General features: G+C 37.1%; 1 protein-coding gene across 7 annotated transcripts in view; it reads right to left on the bottom strand.

Annotated features, from left to right (window-relative positions):
* Nucleotides 1–23,352, bottom strand: part of KLHL32 (kelch like family member 32) — a 122,536-nt gene that overhangs the window by 53,733 nt on the left and 45,451 nt on the right. For 6 of the 7 annotated variants that reach the window (XR_006014122.1, XM_042016608.1, XM_042016604.1 and 3 more), the window contains 2 exons: nt 20,782–20,889; nt 10,282–10,380 (listed from right to left, as the gene is read on the bottom strand). Coding sequence is in view for 6 of the 7 variants with exons in the window: in XM_042016608.1 (XP_041872542.1) it covers nt 10,282–10,380; nt 20,782–20,889 (207 nt within the window). In the remaining variant the exon portion in view is untranslated. The remainder of the gene's footprint in view (nt 1–10,281; nt 10,381–20,781; nt 20,890–23,352) is intronic. The other variant, XM_042016607.1, reaches the window with a different exon arrangement.

Below are 23,352 nucleotides of genomic sequence, written 5' to 3'. Positions count from 1 at the left end.
GCATCATGTCCACAACATGCCTCCTCAAGTCAGCTGGAATTCCAATCCCAGTGACTGCTGGCTACTGAACATACCTGAACATACAATACTTTCCCATGATAACCAGGTGTGCTGAGATGCTATGGAAACTCAAGGCCCTTTACATATATAATTAGAATAGATACCACATGCAATAAACAAGGAGAAAACACTGAAATGGAATTTAGAAAAAAACCTCCATTGTAAAGCTTTGAAAACTTTCACACCAAAGGTCGAAGTGTTTACAAGACAAGTTCAACCAAAATATCACTACCTCTCTAACCCAGAGGACACAATAGCACCCATAAAAATTACCATGGAAGTACTTCCACGTGTTCCCAGTTCAGTTTGTACTGAACTGTAAATAAAAGTCCTGGTTTAAGATTCAATGCTGCCTATACAGCTAGACACACTCTGTGATAGAAACCACAAATGTTGTAAAACTGTGTTTAAACAGATGGGAAATTTAGCAACAACTTCCTCCAAATTAATAAACAGATGTTTTGAATACATCACACAAGAAAATGGGCAAATTAAGTTACAGACATTTCTCGTATTTTTCATGTTTGAAATAACACACTTGCAGGACATTATTGATGGTTAATAAAGTTGTTGATGCCACTAATCTTTAGACTTGGACCTTTAATTTTTAGAATTAGTGAGGTGAATGAGGACAATTTATAACTTTCAAAGCTCTGATTACATATTGGCTGAAGATTCAGTAAGTCATTACAGCATGTATACATTTATATTCATTCTAGGTTCAAGGCCTATTCAATACCCTGGACAGAAAGTGTGTCTTTCTTCTAAATAGAGTTAGTCTACAACACTCTTCTGAAGCAAAATACAAATTCTACTCATGCAGTTGTGCAAACAAAATACCATAAATGATGTAATGTGCTAAAATGCTGTTTCATTTACTGCTGCTAAGAGATCTACTGGAGAACATCACTAGTGTGACATGGAACTTGTTTCTTTCTTTGTGGTCCCCTATAAACATAAATGGTTTAGCAAAAAATGTCTCTCTATTAAGTTCTGAAATAGTATTTAACAGTAGCTAAAAAGAGATTATAATCTGGCGTACTTCCATTTTTGAAACTACTTATGTATAACTTGGGCTTTGGCAATTTTCCTAACAAATCTCTCTTCTTAACTAGCACAACTAGTTGAGTATGTCGTAAGCAGTTCAGGTAGATGGATCAAACAGTAATGATTAAGCCATCAGAAAAACATAAAAAATGATGGGGCAGGGCATCAACTGCCAAATACACAGGTTTGTATCAAGTCCGGATTTCTTTTACCTTTAATGAGAGATGGTCTACCAAAAAGACTAAAATGCAAATACTGCATAACTGGAGAATGTATAACTTGGATCCTCATTGCTTCAGTCCATCTTCACCATAAAATAAACAAGGTTTTGAAAGTCTCTTCTATTAAACTGACAGAAAAAATACAATAAAATTTACAAGGTCTTTTTTGACATTTTTTAAAGATATAGAAGACTGAGTCATTCACTATTTTCCTTAGTTTAAATACTTCAGCTGCTAAGTTGCCTCTGAAATTCCATCAAGTAATACATTTTCTCATTCATTTTCTTAAGAAAGGTTTTGCTACTGCATTTAGAATTTGAAATTGACCCCTGTGAAAATAATAATAATTTATCTAAAAATACAAAGTAGACAAGAGGTAAAAGATATTTACTTCATAATGAAGAATGAAAAAAATCAGGTCTGTTTTGGGTAAGCCAGTATAGAGGAAAAAAAAGATGGAACTATTAACTCTCTACCACAGTGATACTTCTGAGATAAAATCAGATTGTAACTCACTTCAAGCCCACTGTTATCTTCAGGTTCATAGGTTACAAATGATTTATAGTCACCATTTCATACTTAGCACTCTGGCTTTTCCCATATTGCAAATACTTTATAATAAAGCATTTTCTTGTTTCAGAAATACCTTTGCTAAAATGGCTTAACACAACTAAAAGTGCTTTAGATCAAAGAAAATTTAAGTAAAAGTTCCCTCTGCTTCTTCACAGGAGGTAAAAACCCCTCTCAGTGTCTGGTGCCTATATTCCTGTTCTTTCACATTAGAGCTGTAAGTCTCCTCTTTCAGGTCACGTCTTACACATAAAAGTGCTAAACTAATGCCGCTTAATGACAAATTAATGTCCATGAATAAAAAATACACCTCTAATAGCATAGAGTAATTTGCCATTACAATATCATCATTGGACATGCCCCTGGTTTAATACGATGTATTTAATTCATAACTTAATGAGTGATATATAAAAAGAGAGAGATGAACCCTGCAATTACATTTATGTGAGTCTGTCACCTTATTTGTAAAACCTTAGAGTCATTTACATTCAAATTAGAACAAATGAGTGATTTCACAAAGTGCAGTGATAAATGACCATTGCTGCACAAGACAGAACTGTATTTCCTGTGAAAACATTAACAGTTTCCTATTATTTGTTAAAAATTACAATGCATATTGCCCAGTGTTGTGTGAATAATGACTTTTTTACTGATTAGGTCAGAAGACTAATACAGAGTAAAAATAAATAATTTTTCTTTTCATTTTTTCTGATTTTAGCTTGAATTTCTCTGCTCAAGCTGTTATGGACTCACACTGCCACCTGCTGCCCAGGCCTGGGGAGGAAGGGGTCCGACTGCCTCATTTCAAGTCCAGTTCAGGCATTCTGCCTTCTGGGTGTCATCTCTTGCAATAAACAAAATTTTCCTTCCAGACTTCTAAGTGGGCATGTCGCTGAGAACACCAGCAGATAAGGACAGCTGCACTACCCAGTTAAAAATACTTCCATTCTGGGGGCTCATGCATCCAAACTGCATCAACTTGTAAGGAGAATTTAAAGCTAAATACACTGGGAGGGACAGGAAGAACATAAAACATTAGTATTGATCAGATGGTAATAAAACCAAAGAAGAATTTTTTACACTAAGCATTATGTCATTCATCAGCCCATTTACAGCTTTATAAAAACACTGGAAAGATTCCAGAAGCAGAAATCTTCCAGGGACTGGTGGACAGAAAGGTCATCTAAAGAGGCTACACTGGCCAGAACACGAGAAGGGCAGGGAGGGAAACCACGAAGCAATGTAGTTTCTCTGTTCCTATTTAAAACACATGCCAAAGCTGCTCTCCCTTCCTGACAAAATCTGCAAAGAGATGGCAGGTACAGCACAACTGCCTCTTCCCAAATTGTGACCTCTCCTGTAACTTCACTGCAGAGGACTGGAAATGTGTATCCATACAACTACCTAGACAGCTTGGGAGCTTTGATCTTGCTAGCAATAGTTAACCTAGATGTTGCAGCACCATTTTTTTACATATCCATCATCAGATTCATTTCACATTGCAGATAAATAGCAGCAAGTGGACTGCAGTAAGAATGGGATTCAAAGTGACTGGGTATTGTCACTTTGGAGTATTTTCACTTTCCTCACTGACACAACTGAAAAATGGAGAAAAACACCATCATTTTTTTCCTGAGTCCCATTTTCAGTTGGAATCCTCACCAGTGCATTCACATTTCACATATATAGATCATTATCTCTGTAATGTATCAGTATATTAAAGAGATAGCAGAGAAAAATTCCCAAAGGTATTTCTGAGTTTTGTCCAAGAACTTTTCTAATGACTGCCAATAGCTCAATGACAACAGCTGACAAAATTTGCTCCTTCAAAAAATAGCAGGCTAGCACAGCAACAACTGGTTGTGTAACACTTAAAACCAGAAAATGCAAGACAACATTATTTTTGTCTACTTTGTATTCTTAGCATGGGAAGGTTACTTCACCACAGGATAAAGCTGGTAGATTTAAGTTTGCTGGTGGTGACTAATTTTGGGGCATTGAGGGGAGTGTGCAGAGTGTGCATGCACGTACTTAGATTAAAAACTCAGTATTAGTTAAAAAAAGCAAGCCTTGGTTGCTAGATGACCTTTGGATTTTCTTTCCAGCAGTTTAATTCGCTCTATATGAAAAACCCAGGAGCTAAAATCCCACCTGATCTGGGGCTTCTAGCAATACAAAGGTGATGCTCTCAATCTCTGGTGTATGAATTAATTCATCTCTGAAGGAGTGTATCTTAGTGAAAGTTGGGATTGTTATTGGCACCATTCCAAATGGAGAAGCTGGGTTTAAGAAAAATAAATAGCTTTGAAGCTCTGGCCTACCCACATATATAAACCATGCACATTCCTCCTTTTAATTCCACATGCAAATTCATTTGTGGCTTCTTCCATCTAAAAACAGGAACATATTTCAATCCACAACACATTCAAATAGTTTAAAATTAGAAGAAGAAAATATCCAGATCATTAGGCATTTGTACACCATGAAAAAACTTTGTTTTATAAGCCTAAATTGACCATCACAGTAGAAGCTTAAAAATCAAATGCCCCTACCCAAGACAATTTGCCTGTTTCAATTATTACCATGAATTATCACAGGAGGCCTTTTTTTATAATTTGTGAATTGATTAATCTTATTTTTGTATTCCACGTCTGATCCTGCTCACTGCCTGCTTTTGTATACAAGAATCCAGAGCAGGGCAGTACAGAGGCAGTTCCAAGAAAATTCCAGTTGACTGCTGTTGTATAATGTTGTGTTCAGGCTTATTTTAATCACTCACCTAAAATGCCCTTTTTTTTTTAGCTTTAATTAGCTCTCTTTAAAGATGGTATGACTGACATCAGTAGCAAGCCAGCAGATACACCTGTAGCAGAGTTCCATTTAATGTAATGAAGTTTCCAAAAAGTAATATGGTGCATTTACCATTTAGCAGGGAACCTAATGCACTTAAAACTAATGGGGAAATCAGCATCAAATTTTCAAGTTCACTTGACACAAAAACATTTAGGATCCCAAGAACAGTTTTTTACAAGTCAGAGTAACTTCAGTGGCAATCGGGATCATCACTGCTCATGTCTACTATACCTGCTCCTCCCAGAAACTCTGAGAATAAGAAATCATTTCCAGCATTAAGTGCAAGGACAGTCACTTCACATAAGTCTGTACTGAAACGATGCCACTATCTCACCAATAAACATAACATAAATGATATCCCAGACTCTGTCCAGTGTGTAAACTTAATTTGTTCTTCACAAAAAGTGCCTGATCAGGCAGCAGAAAATTAAAGGGATATATGTTATCTAATGGTCATACCACATCCTGCCTCTCAGAACTGAGTGCTTTGCTTTGGACCATTCTGCAGCTTCTGAACCCCTCACTCACAGCTATCACCCTTGTACCTTGAATGTAACTCAGGATGTACCTAGAACTCCACTGAAAAAAAAAATTGTACTTCAGAATACACAGAAAAATCACTTAGCTTTAAGATTTCAATTATGGACAGTCCAATATCCCAGATCCCTGAATACCAGTGGAAATCAACCTCTGGTTTAAAAACCAATTACTACCCACACAATACTAAGCTTATGTTGATCAGTAGAAGGAAATTCCATTAAAAACTTTTATTCTCAATAGCATTCCCTCCTTATTAAGACTCTTTGATTGTTGAAATAATTTGCAGTTTGTGGCTCTCTGGTACTGAATACACAAACAGCTGAGGAAAGACAAAACTTCTTAGATCTACAACCAGTTATGTAACTCATATATACATATGAAACAAACATTTTTATGTTCTGAATAAATGTTTTAACACATTTATGCTCTTGCGTAAGAATAAAGTTGTCATCTGTCTTCCAGAAAAACACTCAAAAGCTTTAAAGGGCAAAATAGGTCATCACAAGCATACTATCTAATACCATGTTCTCTACAGTTCTACTTAAAAAGTCCAGTCTCAGATGTCCATCACTTTTAATGCCTTTAACTAGCTATCTCTTGCTTTCTCCAATGTCATATGACAGATATGGTCCACTTTTAAAAGGGAAAGAAGATATTCAGATAACCCATTCCCGTTATATTTCGAAGTTTGCCTATTGGCTGCAGCTCTCTGCATTAGCCTCCTTTGAAAAACCTCACCCAAAACTGACAATCAATCTGACCTGGAGGAGGAACTTGGGAAACAAGAATCTAAGAGAATTGGATGTGCATGCTGCAAGCAAATGCTGTGTGAGTGACCACAGACCTCAGTGCCACTGAAGGTACACAAAGTTCAAGTCTTTAGCTCTCCCACACCTCTGTAGCAGTTAAGAAAAATCGCATTGCCTTACCGTTTGCTCAGCCTGAGACAGATGTGCGTGCTTACAAGCCTTGTTTCAATGTTTAATGTACCTGAGAATTATGCAGATGACATGAGAGATTCATGAATATGTATGTATCTCAAATAAAATACATCAGCATGCTTCAGAAGAGTCCCCCTCTACAAATGAAGATGGAAACAAAACCCCCAAGCAGCAGAGGTTGTGGAATAATCATAATTCAGGATATGACAATGCTGATAAAAGAGAAGTCTGCACAACACAAAGCTGGAATTAAGACCTAAAGTAAGGCATACTTGGGCATTTCTTGTTTGCAAATAAAGAAAAGATTATTTACTACTGTTTTAAAATAAAAACTAGTAAATTATCAATCTCAAATGAGCATGAGTTTTCAAATTAAAATATTGAATCAACATTAGATGCTACAATTTTGATAATGAGAACATTATCAAAACATTTGATAATGAGAAGTTTATAGATGATAAAATGCATTTAATAAACTAGCAGTGTTGTCAGAAATGTCCATTGCGTTACCTAATTGAGGGTGGGGAGAAAATGTTCCTCTTCTTTTTCCTGTCTTTCCTTTGATTGAGAACTCTTTAAAAAATTGCCATAAATGCAATTTAAACAATTTGTTACAGATATATTCTTGAGATTCATCTACAAATTCAAGACCTCTAAGCTGTTTAGTCAATAAGAAAGAAGATCTATCATAGTCAAAATAACATTTTGTTTATTCTGAGACAACCAAGAGGAAATTCCTTAAAGACCAGTCAATATAAAAGTCAGCATTGGCTGGAAATTACTCTGTCCCCAGACCACTACAAATAATTCTTGATAATCAGACACTTCAGCAACCATCTTAGCTGAATCAGATCAGTACAGTATTCTTTGGAAACTCTCAGACTACCAATGTGCCTGGAAACATACTTGAATGGGCAATGCCAATTGCATTTGTAGCAACAAACACCCTCCTTATCAAAATGCATGGAATTATTACAGGTCCCAGATAAAAGTATCAAGAAAAGATGAAACTGCTCAAGACCGTTCCAATAAACTGACGACCTGGAATATCTAGAGAAGAGCTGGAACAAGTGCTAACAATAAGAGCAGCACTCATACAGGAAAAGCTTGGTCTAATCAAAACAGTTAAAGATAATCCTAACAAGTTAAAACTCTGTGTCATCATTACACAATAAATGACAGCTAGATCCCACACACTGCATTTCCTGAATTTATGCTAAACTAAGCTAAGTTCAGGATATTTCAACAACTCAAAACAGCATGAAAGTAATTCAGTAGCACTGTAAATGAAGAACTCTGGCATACTCATTTATCAGGAAGAAAAAGGGCAAGCACTACTCCCCTTCCAGCATCTGTATCACAGCACATGTGGTGACAAGACACCCCAGTTACCAACTGCAGCTAGGATAAGTGGCTTTAAGGAAGCCTTCTTTAACTACTTGGATTTTATTTGCAGATAGTACTAAAATAAGGCAAAAGGTATTTTTTGAAGTCACACAATACTATGTAGAACATAAACAGATATTTGGTATAATTAGTTTGGACCCTGAAAGATATCATGGTCTTAATCTTGTTGACCTCTGTTAAAAAGACTTACAGCAACTACTCAAGACTGATTACTTGCATGGACTGCAACTGTACAAAACAAACAAGACAGGTAAATTCTTACTGTGATCTATTCAGACTGCAAATCTGTCTACATATATGCCTTGCTGAGGTGAACTTCATTAAAAAAATACTGTAAAATACAGCCTAAATCCCAACATGATACAAGCTACAGCCACCCCACAGATGTGCATGCAGATTCCAAACTTTTATGATGAGACCCTGATTCAAAAATAGTTTACAGAACTAGCACTGCTCTCTGTCTTCCAACACATATTCTCCTCTTTTTTTCCCCTACCCTTCTTCCACTACCTTATTCCCTCCCTCCACTACTATAAATCTGGACACTGGGTCCCACTTCCTCTTAATTTTCACAACAGTGTAGCTCCAGTTGTCCTACCCTGGCACACTAATCAGAACACAACAGTGCTTTTTCACATCTTTCACACATCCTACAGCAACTGCAGGCCACAGAGTTGTGGTTTCTGTAACTCATGAAAGACATGGTTATCCTCTAAGTTGTAGAAACAGAAAAAACATGCAAATAAACATTAGACAAAATGCATCTAAAGACATGAGAGCAACAGGAAAAACCATTAGCAGGAGAGGAATTAAAACACCTCTGAATCTTTTGCAATCTTTTTACAATTGGACTTCATCTTAAAGAGCTTTTCCAGCCTAAAGGTTTCTATGACTCTCATGTCCAGAGAATTTTTACTGGTGTGTTAATACAGAGTAATTTGGAAGAAATGTTTACTAACTCCAGAGTGTTGGGTTCTATAATGGGGCTAGTGTGATTTTGGGGTTGATTTATTTTTTAATTCATTAGCAATCTATTCCTAAATAATTGACCATAGCTTGCACATTAAGGACAAGATTCAAAGCACTGGTAACTCTGTAGTTGTCTGTCTCTCCCCTGCAATGGCCTTGGGATTAAAAGTTTAAAGATGGTGCTGAGGGAAGGGCTAAAAATACTAGAGGCTACTCAACACAGGTGATAGAAAAAGTTGGCACAAGGATTTATGTTGAGCATATACCTGCTCTTTTCCTAAGTCCTCTCACATCCCTGCTTCATGAGCACAATATTCAGTCTTTTCCATACTCTTTAATATTTTCTGTAGGTTCTTTGTTGTAATAGTCTCTTTAGTTCAATTTCTGACAAAGTAAGAGCCACATATAAGCATCACAGACATACTCACACCAACTGGTTTGTTTGGGGAGCATTAAATACATTGTATGCCTACTAGTGTTGATTTATATCTTTCTCATTACAGTAACCCCTTCCCATGCCTGCCTGACATTAGTAGGTCAAATGGTTTTGTGGCTTATTTGGTATCTCACAGTTCTTATTTCTCAAACCAACCATCCCTCCCATCACAACCCATTTCCACTTTCTCAGAAAAATTAAGTTCCTCCTTGCATCCCTGAAAAAAAAAAATATACCAATTGCAGCACTCTGACAGCTCCTTTAACTTTCTAATCAATTTATAATGCACAAATTAATACCTCCTTATTATCTGAACATACATTTTGAAGGGTTTCCTAAGGCTAACACTCAGAGAACAGATTCTTTCTCTGTAAGACACAGAGCCTTCAAGTACATCCTGAAGTTCTTAACACGAGATCCTGCATGCCCCTGGTACTCAGCAGCTCAGCATGCTGCCAAGCACACTCCAACTGTTCAAAGGCAGTCACGCTGTTGGAAGGCAAGTGCATACTAAGAGCACTGTGCTGATGTGCATCTTCGTGCCCAAGTGCTGCCCAGATGCAGTTAACACATCCGATTTCAGAAACGGTACTGAAAAGTTACCGAGAGCAGGAAACAGCTCTGTAGAACTGCTACTGCCATTTTATTTTTAGAAGGCTTTTCACAGATACCCATCAAAGCCGTGTTCTTGCTATCATCATAAGTCATTTCCTACACAAGCCAAAAAAAAACTTTACTGCAACTCAAATTTTTTGTTTCATAAAGACATCGGCATTATGGGCATGAGGCCAGTTGAGAATAAGGTACCATTATAACAAGCCTTCTTCCTTCAGTGAGAGGTTGTAGTACCCTGAAATACACATCAATATTCACAGAATTACACATCTGAATTTGTCACAATACTCATGATCCCAATAGGGAAATATCTTCACATTTGGTGGTACACTGAGGTAGAAGAAAGCAAATTCCCTGGTAAAAGAGGGAATCTAATTCCCATGTGCTGATATTAATCAGTGGACCATTCTTGTTTTCAGGAATGAAATGGACAAAATGGATGGAGGGATAAAGCATCTACCATAAACTGAAACCCAAATTCCACTCAAAATTTAGATCTCCTGAAATCCAGTTCTTGACATTTACAGTGTACCAGGTATTGCACTAATAGTCTTCTACTGCAATTAGGCTTGAAACAAAAGTGTACCAAACAGAAACAGCTGATCAGGCCAAAAAGCCTCACCTCAATGAGATAGTGAGAACATAAACTGAGAAGCTCCAGCAGCTGCAAATGACTCCCAGCTGCTAGGACGTCCTGTATCACCCCTGGTTCCAAGAGGATCTGTAAAGAAGAAAATGGAAGGTTTGTCACCTGGAAGATGTACTCAGAGTACTTGCAGAAAATACTAAAGGCCTTTGTTATTTCAGATATTTAGGTCAACATAAAGAACAGAAACATACAATACAATTAAGCATATAGAGAAGTCTTTGCAGAATAGGGATCAGAGTTTCTAAAGTTCATCTGAATCTCCCTAAGGATTTTTTAACCTTTCCTTTTGCTTTTTTTTCCCCTGTGAGGGTCTCTAGTCACATATCCCCTAAATCCTTTGAAACTAAATGTGTGCTGTTTAAGGAGACTTTTAAAAAAAACCTGAGACTCCTTTTGTTATGTGTATACTTAGATCCTTCCATATATACTGATGAATCAGGCCAACAGAACTGACTCAGAAGTCTCCACTATTAATATAATTCATTCATGCAAAACATATACAGACAAGGAACACCCTGCCTATTCTGCATAGTGCCACTTTATAATTTTCCTAAGCCCTGTCTTCATTTTACAGAGCAGGGCTCTGAAGGCGCAATGAGCATGTTGCTGGGGAAGTGCCAGAAAGGGCTTAGAAACCAAGACTGATTATTCAGTTACTTGCTCACATGAAACTCCTACTCATTTCAATTAAAATCATGTACAGGCAGCAGTAAGAATAATTGGGCCACAGCTCATAGACGGCTGTCTTGGGGTCAGCTTGTTAGAGCACCCCTTTTGGGACACAAAAATGTCTTTGGGAATATGGACACTGGTCAACTTATTAGCAATCAGACTACAAACTATCCGGACTAAAATTTTTTAAGCAGTACAACATCCCCAAAAAAATCAGAAATGCATGAGGAAAATTAATTTTTCAAAGATGATCAGTTTATTAAATTTTATTCTTGTACTTCCCCTGGCAACTTTGGTTTCATACCACATGAGGTCAGTCTCTCACTGCTCCACAGGGAAGTAAAGCTTGCTTTCAGATCCTTCTTCTTCTGCCCGTATAATTCAGTTTTATCTCACAGCATCATTTGTATACCTCAAGTGCAGTGGAATAAGGAAAACAGAAAACAAAAGGAAAGATGCTCACCTGCATCTTTGGTCGTTTAACTATTTTTTAGGGAAATGAAAAAATGTGTATGCACTTCTTTAAGCAAAACCACAAAATATCTCCAACATAATGGATATATTAGGGAGAGGAGAGAAGGGGATTGATCCTTGTTTATATCAAGAACTTATTTACATTGAGTTCTGGCAGTGTATGACATCCTTAATGCTTGTGCAAATCACTGTATTTATTAATACTAGGTTTTAAGTGAACATTATATGTCATTTATATACTATATATAATATGAAGGCTCTTTATCTAGCCAGAAAGGCTAGATAAAGGATGTAAGGATCTTACTGTAAATGAAAATCAGGCCCAGTACAACCCAGGTTTTTGGCTGGTGCTACTGAGGTTGCTGCACATGGTGAGAGGTAGTTTAATGGAAAGTTAGAATGGATTTCAGCTACAAAAGTATCTCCACTAGACACGGATATTAAAAACAAACAAACAAAAAAATAAAAGCACATCACTGTCAAGTATTTTCAAGTGAGACCTCAAGGTCAGACTGACTATAAACAAGCTCGTATAGACCTTGCAGTGTTTTTTATTCAGGTATGATTGACACTGAGGAAGTTGCCATCCCATGGCACGTTACTTACTTTGTCAGCCAGAGAACCAGAACCCTAAGCAGATTAATACCTTGTAGGCATAGAAAACTGTATTTAACAGTGATAATACTAATGTATTTTAAAGCTACAGCAACCCATTTACAAATAACACTAGTAGCCCTATAAGATGAGAAATAGGACAAGAGGCAAGAAGGGTAGCTGGCTACTGTCTAGAGGTGATTTGCAAAAAGTCAGCAACAAAAGTTCATTTCAAGGTGGCAGATGTATTTCTTACATGTTCTTCCATTTTCTTACAGCCCCCCTATACCATGAAAGATATATTCTACTGAGAAAACAGATTGACTTTCGTGTTTCCCAAGAGAACTGAGGAAAGTCTAGTTTATCTCTTCACAAAACTTTGCCTTATATGGAACTATCTGAACTTTTATTCAATACTCATTCATTTGCATACAGGCAAAAATACTAATTCATCTATGCTAAATGTTCACCATCAGGAAACTTCATGCTGGAGAAATCCATAAGGAAAAGCAAATGGTAAGTAAAGAAGGAAATAAATATTGGAAGCTTTCCTTCTACTGAAACTGTGGTAATTCACAATTATTCCACACCTTTCAGCTTTTATACACTAAAGCAATTGCTTGTTTTTTATTAATTACCAGCACAGGTGTTTATATGTTATACAGGCATTCCAGCTCAATATTAACAGTAAATGCACATAAATACCACCACATGCACACCACCAGTACACACAGTGACTGAGCCTCCTCTGCTTGTCTAACTCTCAAAACAATAACTCTGTGGTCTACAGAGTGATACTTATTGCAAATTAAGGAGAGTGAAACTGAGGTCTACTTCGGATTCACAACTTCAAAATTCATCATAAAATTTTAGTGTGAAAAATAGAGAGAAGGTTTATCATTTTCTGTAATCCATCCTCAACTCCAAGGTTATGAAGCATAATTACTGGGACAGAAACTTAGAGTAATTTGGACCCATCAAATTCAGACAATAACTGCAACCTTCACCATGAAGAATGTGCCTTCGTATGACACAGACAATATCAAAACTGGTTCCTGTACTGTTTTTACATTAAGATTAATTAGAAGCAATTAATGTGTTGCACCTGGCTGCATTTTACAATCAGCCCTCCATTCAATCCTTATTTCTAAGGGTTAATTTTCATTACACTCTCAACTTCTCTCTGGCATATGATGGTACCCAAGAAAATCTCCTTAAGCACCATTTCCCTGTACACAACAGGCGGATCTTGCCGATACATGAGTAACTTCCTTTCCTAAGCCATCAAGCCTGACATACTGCTCGTTTTCAAACTGATCTACTTTGACAAACTAATTGTCTCTTACAGTGACTGTTTTCAAACAGGAAACCTGTTCCTCAAAGCAGCTGTTCTACTCCTTATCATGCCACAAGCCCTTCAGAGAGGATGTACCGAATACAGTCCAGTCCCTACTGTGGCCAGATCCATAGGCCAAGGGATTGAAGCAATGCAAAAATTGGCTGGTTGTAACAAAATGCTGAGTTCACAAGATCCAGAAAGGCAGATTACACAATTTCTTAGATCCACTACTTTTAGACATACAATCTAAATCTATCGGGAAACTTACCCACTTATGCTTTGTAGATATATTGCAGAAAGCTTCTTTGCAAATGCAAGAACTAGAAAATGGTAAATTAAACCTGACCTTGTAAAGCACAATTCTGAGGCAGAAAAGGGAATTTTATAACCTGCCTCATGGTTACAGAGACATGTGGGCCGTAACAGCCCGCTCTGTATTTTTACCCTCTGGCCAGCAGTTCAAAACTAGAATTTATTCCCTCTTACCCCAAGATTTCTCTCTTCCTTTCCCAGCTCAACCTGCATCCCCTCCAACACCTTAGGATGGTGGGTAAGCATGGGAAAAGACTTAACTGATATCATATATCTTGCCTCTCTCTTCAATCCTCTTTGGGACTCTTGTGGCAACAGAGTGTATATGAACCACCAACCTTTCCCAAGGACAACTACTCAGGCCTCATCTTCACACTGTCCACAGATCAAAAATGTCCCCCTACTCCTTTAATGCCTCCTGCACCCACCCTCCTACAGCCAACAAAGCAGTATAGGCCAACAAAAAAAAATTGTAAGGTCAGAGCAAAGAGGGCAGTAATGGCCAAAACAGAACGAGAAGGAAACTCCTTAAACTGTCCTTTCCAACAAAGCAACTTACAGCCTGAGGGAGAAGGTAAGATGCAGATTAACTGTCACCTCTGCGGAGTCTCATGAGGTTTACATCTGGAAAGAACAATTAGAACATTCTATTCCCTGCATACTGCAGGCCACTACATTTAATCCACAGATTTTTAAAGACACTAAATAATAGCTACTCTAGGCCCAAGAAGGCTAAACTGCATACACAGACAAAGAGGGAGAGACTAAGATGCACTTTCATCACCTTCATTCCAGCTACTCATTTATCCCCCATATTGTTCTCATTTCCATACAGCTGTTTGTGGGACAATGGAAAGGTGAGGTGGTGGCATGATTCACATTAAAAACAAACCAGTATTGTGCTGTAACAGTAAGGAAATATGCAGTGCAATGTCAGAAAATTCTAGAAAGTAAACTGTATGGAATTTAACACAGACAACATGAAAAAAATTTCCTAAGACTCCTGCCACTCTGATGAAAAAGAAAATTCCTCCTTGACTCCACTTGCAGTGATCAGCATTTCAAACAAGACAGGCATCAAACAAAAGTATCAGTTGTTTTTGCCTGATGGAAATCATTCTGTGTGCTTGAGAGCAATCAAACACCTTAACTTTTCTTTTAAAGTAATTTAGACTGCATTTCACTCTCAACCAGATAGCACTTCTGGCTGTCTCCCTGTTCATTCATGATTTGGCTGAATACTGAGATCCTTGCACATTGACAAGTGCTGCTTCAAAAAAGTGAGCTAGGAAAGAATGTTCTAGTCCCGTGCAAGCAACTGCCCAATGCCCTGGCACGTAATGCTTGGTAGCACTCACTATGAAATCCAGATGTCTCATTAGCCAAAGCCAGAAAGAATCATGACCACCATTTCTCTGATACGTCATAATATTTTTCCAGAAAACTAGAAGAAAATCTGTGTTAAATGCACAGCAGATATACATCATAAAACCATAGAATATTTCAATTTGGAGGGCACCCATAAAGATCATCTAGTCCTATCTCCCTGCTAATTGCAGAACTGTCCAAAACTAAACACATGTCCAGACATTCCCTGAACTCTGACAAAGCTTGGTGCCATGACCACTTCCCTGGAGAACCTGTTCCAGGGACCTGCCACCTTTTCATTATGTCCAGCCTGAACTTTCCCTGACATAGCTTCACAACACTATGAAGTACCATTACTGTAATTAAAGAGGGTTTAGATAAGCAAGACTTCAAGCAAATTCACTCTTCTTTGGGAAGGTGTTTCATTACTTTAATCACTTTCAGCACTAGAAAAGCTACCTTGTCCCTAGCTTAATTCTTGTCCAGAGCACATGAAGTCAAATATTTAATTTTCTCTAAAATGAACTGCATAAAGTGAGTTAATTAAAGCTCTGTATATCTAAGCCCCTTAGGCAACCCGTAGCTGAACTGTGAACCTAGGACCTAGTAGCTGTAACCTAGCACTAGATACAGAAACAAGATTATCCTGAGAGAAGTGAAAAAGGAAAAGCCCAAATCTAAGTATCAAATTCATATTTTTTCCTTTGAAATTACATTGAAAAATGATGTTAAGTATTTATAGTAAGACACAGTTGTATTATATACCTGTTGTATTCAGTTACACATGACTTTGGCATATTGTCCCCAGTAGAAAAGAGCAAGGATAGCTGAAGTCACTTTTGCTAGGGCACAGCAGGTAGTTTAATTGATTTATTTTATCTAAAAGCAGCCAGTGGAACTGCTGTGCACAGGATGCAGTAGGTCACTTAACCAAGAAAATCAACCATCACAATACAGCTTTGCAATACACCTCCATCCACAAGAGAGAGGATTAACACAATAAGAGGCACTAAGATATTGACAGCTGCCTTACCCTGGTCTTAACTAAAAATGGCAGATGAAATACTGGTTGATCACTAGAAAAAGTGTCAACATCAAATGAGGAGGGGAGTTGATGAGAGATGAAAGCCAAGATTCTATAAAGGAATCAAAGCAATTACAAGGAGAAATAGTTGTGCTTAGAAATAATATTTATTTCTACTAATTCTTTACTATCTAAGAAGATCTTCTACTCTTTCATGGCTTTTGTTAAAGAAATAACTAAACTGAAAGAACAATTTCACAAAGGAGCTGTAAGATAATACTTTAACTAATCAGAGGTTTGTGTGCATGAATTTGAAAAATCACGTGATGGTACTCTACCAATTCCTGAAACCTGTTTGGTAAAGTGATAGATAATAGCTGTCAACAGGATGACAGATTTCAAACTAACTGAATACAAAGTAAAGGCAATAGTTAAATAGGACTCACACTGATAATGCATTAAAGTAATATTGGGAGCAACATACCTGGAAATAAAATGAAGTTCTAGATTTGTAACTGGGATAATATACTCATATTACCTTTATTAAAACACTGCTGGTACATTAGCATTTTGTGAGTAAAATAAAACCTATTAAATATGCTAGTAACAGAAAGTTTAAAACCTATTTTTGAATCACTATAAGTGCTGCTTCATATGTGGCTTTTAATAAAAGGAAACATTTCAACATGCCATAGTGAGGAAGGAAGGCTGTGTTAATCTCAGGCTATGAAAGTATCACAGGAAAAATTACCCCAAAATTCACTTTGGGAAAAAGAACATAAAAAGCCTCATATATAAGGGCTTCCTCACTAATGCTTTCATTTCAGCTTTGCTAATTCAGGATAATATTTCTACAAATACAGAAACAAAATATTAGGGTTTAGGGGAAAAAAAACAGACCAGCCACTTAGGAAAATGGGACTTAGTCAGGAGAACTTGGTATTAAGCACTAAGAAAGCCACAGGTGTGTTGTGCTGTCTCTGGAAAGTTATTTTCTGCCAAAATAATTTCCTGTCTGTGATGCAACAAAATAAGGACAGTGATTACTTGCTTTTGTAATGTGTTTTGAGGTCCTCAAACAAAATTCTATCTAAATGCAAAATATTTATTACCACAGATTAAAGACATATGATAGAACATAATTACAAAGAACATCCAAGTCTGAAGCACTTCAGTATGCATAGGACTCTGTGTATTTGTATTTTTGTTGAATTAGGATCACAATCATCCCCTGCAAATTAAAGCCAGTGTTCCTCTGACTTGTCAGCCGACTACACTGGCCTATTTCGTGGCTATCCCATTCCTCCAAGTAAGATTTTGTCTCTTTTTAACAAAAGAGTTAAAATTATAAAAGGTAGTCAAAAAGAGTAGACAACTGAGTCTCTGACACAGTGATTAAGGCTCTTATTTTGACAGTAGGGATTGTGAGCTCCAAACTCTTTGCCTAGAAATGCTTCTCCATATGAGTATTCTAAAACATATTGTTCATAAATTGATTGGACTTGATCCATCTCCCTTCCAAGGCACATTTGACACTTGCAAAATGCCCTTGTGAGAAGAAAGGGAGAGTAATCTACTCACTGAGACTCCGGCCTAGCCTTACTGCTGCCAGCTATGAAGTAAAAGAGAGAATGACCTTAAAGCCCTTCTGGGAAGAAAGGATATGGGAACTACAACAGTAAAAGAACCAACTACAACAGGAAAAGAGTTGTACCTCTGAATTCTGAATATGGGGATTACATAGTAAAATGCCTATGGACGAGATGAAACATATCTAAGACATATTTTGCTGAAGATTTTATTATTAAATGATTACTGAGAACATACATGCAAAGAACAAAATCAAAGTCTACTGCCACTCCTTTTGTCCATTTTTATTTGTTTCTATACCAAAATTTCTTTCTTCGTAATTATTAAGGACCATAGTAATGGATTAGTCCAGTTGGAATTAAATTATTTATACTTGACTTGGGTTTTAAAACATTCTTTTTTTCTGAAAAATCAATTTTTCCTTAAAAGCAAAATATTTTCAACAGTAATTACAGTAAGGTACTGTCTGCCTAAGTAGACAGGAAGATGAAGGTTGCATTTTAAGGCCACAGGAAGATTTCAAATTAACAAAAAGAGTGTTGTGTGACAGGGTTTTGGATGACAGAGTGTAATTTCAGATTTCATGGTCATCCTGAAAATTAAATTTCTTCATTTTAATAACTTTCAAAAACTGCAGGCATCAAATATTGCCATCATGCAATATTAAATATTTCCACCAGATGTCTCCAGTATATTATTTTACACAAAGTTGCACCCAGTTTGAAGTGTAATGTATCAAATGTAAGTGCAGTACATTAAAGAAGTAAAGAGAAGAAAGCTGCAACTAATTACTTATCTGTTTAGACAAGGATATTTTAGGGACTTCCACCGTGTTACCTAGAGAAACACCAATTTTTTTGAACTAACATTTTGGCCAAATAGGATTAAAATAAAAAGAAGAGAGAGAGTTCATGGTTTTCACTTTAAGAGGCACTTCAGATCACATCTTGATACCCACATTTTCAGAGCAATCTAAGGTTGTATTTGGCACAAGTGACTTCTGGATTACTGAGAAATATTTTGTTTGTTTTTTAAAAACAGGAGGAGTTTTGTAAACCAAGCTAAAGACAATTCTGTTTTCAGAACTCTCTGATGTAAGCATCCAGTAATACAGTTATTTACTAATAGCCTTTGTGGATTGCTCCCACTCACTGCCTTGAAATGTTCACCCAGATTCTGTCACTCTGAGTCAGAACACAAGCAATGCTCAATACATACAAATGCAGTGCCAGAAGAGAATTCCAAGGATGAAAGGGAAACGAGACACTGCTAATTCTCAGACCCACATTTCACTGAGTTGTGCTTCAAAGGCATCTTTGCAAGAGAACTACTACAGAATCCTTCTCATTTGTCTGCGCATCAAAGTAGCACTTGGTGTATCTGACAGACACAGAGCAAGCTTCGCCTCATAATCACTTATACGTACGAGCAACTATACATACATGCACAGCTATATTTAACTCAGGAAACCCACTCATTTATTCAAAGTAGGTTATGCCTGAAAGACTCAAAAAGTCTCTAAAGGGCCAAGGACAGAAGGTACATATTTCCCAGGGATCTGAGGATACTACCCTGGAAGCAACGTGGGGTCACTTGCTGTGTTACATAAAAGCCATATCCAGTCTTTCAAAGGTTCTCAATGTATTTTACACGCGTTTGTTAAACTCTGAATTTTGCAGAAAGATGGGGAATACCTCTAAGCATAGCAGACAGGATGGATCAGACAGAAATCAATTACAACCCATCTTCTCAAAAGATACTTTCATCTAACCAGAGTTTTCTCTTCAGAATAATCAACCTATAGTTTTAAATGACTAAGAGGATAGGTACCTAACATTTTCATTTTTATCAAAGACATTCAATTTTTTTTAAAAGCTTTCAGCTGCAAGAAAAAAAAGCATACCAATGACAAGTCATGTACTGAGATCTTCAGCTAATTCACTAATATAGTATGACATCTCTGTTTATCATTCATATCAAAGAAATTTTGAATACGTTGTGTTTTCCAAAACAGCACAAACTCAAATTTTTTCAAAGAAATTCAAGTGCTAGTCTCCAAAACCAATGCTAAAGCATAACTGTTTTCTGGGCTGGTGACAAAAATAGGTCATTTAAAACAGGTAATTTTTTCCCCTTATTTCTATTTAGTTTCCTTTAAAAAGTAAAACAAAAAAAAAACCAAAAAGACCCAAATAAGTCCATATACTCAATCCACAGTATGGAAGCAGATGCCTTAAATTTTTATAACCCAACAGCTCTTCAGACTAACATCACATGTATTTAAGCCTTCCTTTTCAAAATTAACTAATAAACGCCACTAATACGTCAATGGACTCAGCTGCTGTAGTGATATTCCAGAAATAGTTTGGTTATCTAGAATTTTTGGAGTGCAAAGCAAAAATAGCAGGGTGTTCTATGATACTCAGCTGGGTGTTTCATGATAGCTCACTATCCATGAACAGTGAACTGAGATGAAGTCACACAGCAGCACTGTCCAAGCATGCAGTGCAGAGGTCATAAATACTTCTTTTTCCCCCTTTTTTTTTTCTTTCTTTTGGGCAAGGGGCAGAGGGAAAAGGAGCATCTCTCTGCATTTCCCGAAGTGCCATAAAGTGATACCTAGCCTGGGGTCATAAAGAGGGCCACAATGAAAATGTATAGAATTTATAAGCATTTACAAAGATGCCTCAACTGCATCTGTCCAGAGAGTAAGACACTACTATTCCCATCAATTATATAATTTCTCAAACACAGCAGAGTTTATAAATATTTATTATAAGGGAAATACATTTAATTTAGCAAGCAGATTCAACTCACATTAAGATTTTATGAATAGCCAGGCAACTATAAAAAGGGCATGAAAGTCCTACATGGCTCCCTACCTGACAATGATGCACATAAAGCACTGTTTTTATTAAACAGTCCTTCTGAAGAAAAAAATCCACCACAGTATAAGAAAATTAAGACCTGTTAAACTAAAATACCTTATACTGAATAGCGCACAAGAAAAATATTTTCTAGTACCTCTAAAAAGGTCATACTCAGTTTTTATTGCAGTTGCTTTTGATTGTGTTTCTTAATTTGAAGAACTGTACAATACCTGTCCAGTATATGCAAAGTCCAGGGCCTGTTTTAAACCGAGGCTTGTGACACCATGTAAATTCACCTCATCAGCTTCACTCTCAACCATGCAGAGACTGAACATTGCCTATGGAAAAAAACCAGAAATGCCATTAACCAATTTTGGATAAGAATTCCAAACAGCAGCAGCCTTGAGAGTTAGAATGAAATCTATACCAAGTTTTCAGTAACACCACAGCAATCAATCTTGCAACTGAGTCCTTTTATCATTAAAGAAATACAAAAACTTATTCTGGATAAACTGAGATAAATCCCTTTGGTCCATTTATATATATTTTTTAACTAAGTAATTCAGGTGAAATCAGCAAGACCAGTCACACGATAAGGTATCATTCAATAAAAAAAAATAACTGGACTCTGGGAAAAGAGTCTACACAAGCACCACTAAAAATAATACTTATGTACAGTATCATTATATATAAGAAGGAGCAGTAAGCCATACACAATTACTTGAGAAGAAGGGGCAGTTAAAATACCATCTTTTATAAGCAATCCTTTTAAAATAAGCATTTCAGACTGGAATATGTGCAATATAATACTCAACTTATTAAATTAAGAGGAATGATGGAGATGCAGTCACCTAAACTTACAACCTTCCCTTGCTTGTCATTGCCCATTTTCTCAGATCATAAAACCTAAACTGAAGATAGGCAAGGTGCTACAGAATTTCTGTGAAAATACCACTGAGAAGAGCAACTGTCCCTTTCATCCAGCCTTACTTTCCAGATTATTTGTCTTAAGTGCCTGGCTGGACTGAAGCAGCATCCTACTCAGTGTCTGAATCTTTGTGAGAATCTTTTTCTTCTCATCTCCATTAAACTTCTTTGCCCTTCACTCTTCCCTCCCAGCCTGCACTCCTGCTGCACTACCCCTACTTACCACTCCTTCTCTATCAGCCCCATTCTCTATTCTTTGGCACCCTCCCACACTTTTTAAACAAAATATACCACTCAGAGTTTTTAAACAGTAAACTGTGAACAAATAAACTGAACACTTCTGCCATCTGTCACTACTAAAGAAAGTCTAAACTTATCCCCTTAAAGGATAAGTTTAAAACCTTAAAGCAGATTTTATGCTGAACTCAACGCCTTTATGGAGGCTACCAAACTTCACCTTGGAGAACGCCAGTAACAAAGCACTTCTCATGGACATAACCCCTGATACCTTCTTCCTATACTCTGGCTGATACCTGCAGAAGCTGAGACAGTCAACAAGCTCACTGGATTTCATATGTGCAATCTGTCCACCAAGGAGTGCTGAATTTAAAGGAAAAAAAATAAGCCCTACCCCCTCTAACTCTTTAGCACATAAGAACGACTACATGACCTTTACTCAAACTATCCACAATTTACCTAGTCTCAGGTGGCTTCAAGAACTGAATGGTTCCTGCAAATATGGAATTTCTTCAAAAATATTAGAACTTTTAATCATTAAAACACCATAATCTGTTTCCTGGAAATCATCCAGTATAAGCAAGAATGACATTTATCATACAGTTAGTCCTATTTTTGCAATTTCTATTGAATTAAAGTGATATCAGGGCTTCTTCCAAACTGGCAACAGAAAAGAAGCAACAAATAGCTTAAAAGGCTTATTAAACAAACACAGTACGACACTGCCCTGAAATACAGCTAGGAAGAAAAAAAATTAAATTCTAACAAGTTCAGCCACCTTTTTTATCCATTAAAAATGTAATCAGAGTTGGATATTTTGTTGTCATGTAATAGCTAATGTGAGGCTTCAGAGCTTGCCAGGAGCTGCAAGGTACCCACCCATCAGCCACCTACTCCTTGGAAAAGCAGACCTACAGCCCCTGTCTGGAAGAGATAAGCTTCTCTTCCCAGAAATTCACTGCTAGATAAACCTTTTGGAAAATATTCTTTTCACACACCAATTCCTGAATAAAGAGAGTAAAGTCTCAAATCAACATCTGTCTACCCAGGGGTAGATTTGCACACCTTCTGTACACTCAATTCCGTCACTGACTGCCTGCAGAAAGACTGGAAATGCTCAGAGGTAAAAGATGCTCTGTGTCCTCTGACCATGCTACACTAATAATCTGTACACTACAGACCTGTACATAGGAACCATCTAAACAGAGTGGGGTTACTAATAGAGCTTTTATTCTGATCAAGGGATAATATTCCACACTGAGTTAAGGTTACAAATACAAAGAAACACTTAACTGAATCTTATCTGTAAACCAGGAATCATTCCTATATGATTTCTCCTGTGTACATTTAGCAACTTTATCTTTAGGAGATTATTTTAACACAGAGATTCCAACATGGTCTTTACACAGGGTTTATTACTACACCTAACTTAGTAAACTCAGCAGGATCAGGCCACTAACTCAGTCACTGCCCATAATCACTCACAGCATTTAAGGAACACAGCCTCCAGCAGAGCTTTGAGCCCTGCCAACTAGCACTCTCGCAGGCAATGCCCAGACTATGGTCCAGGAGATAACTACAGCCTGTTCCAAATAGCATGGATAAAGCCAAGCTGTTCACAGAGGTTTAGACATATT

Source organism: Corvus kubaryi, unplaced genomic scaffold (genome assembly GCF_017639235.1).
Source record: "Corvus kubaryi isolate FWS band 111438036 unplaced genomic scaffold, C.kubaryi_AGA036_p1.0 split3-73, whole genome shotgun sequence".
Classification (NCBI taxonomy): domain Eukaryota; kingdom Metazoa; phylum Chordata; class Aves; order Passeriformes; family Corvidae; genus Corvus; species Corvus kubaryi.
This window is presented reverse-complemented; position numbering and strand designations above follow the sequence as displayed.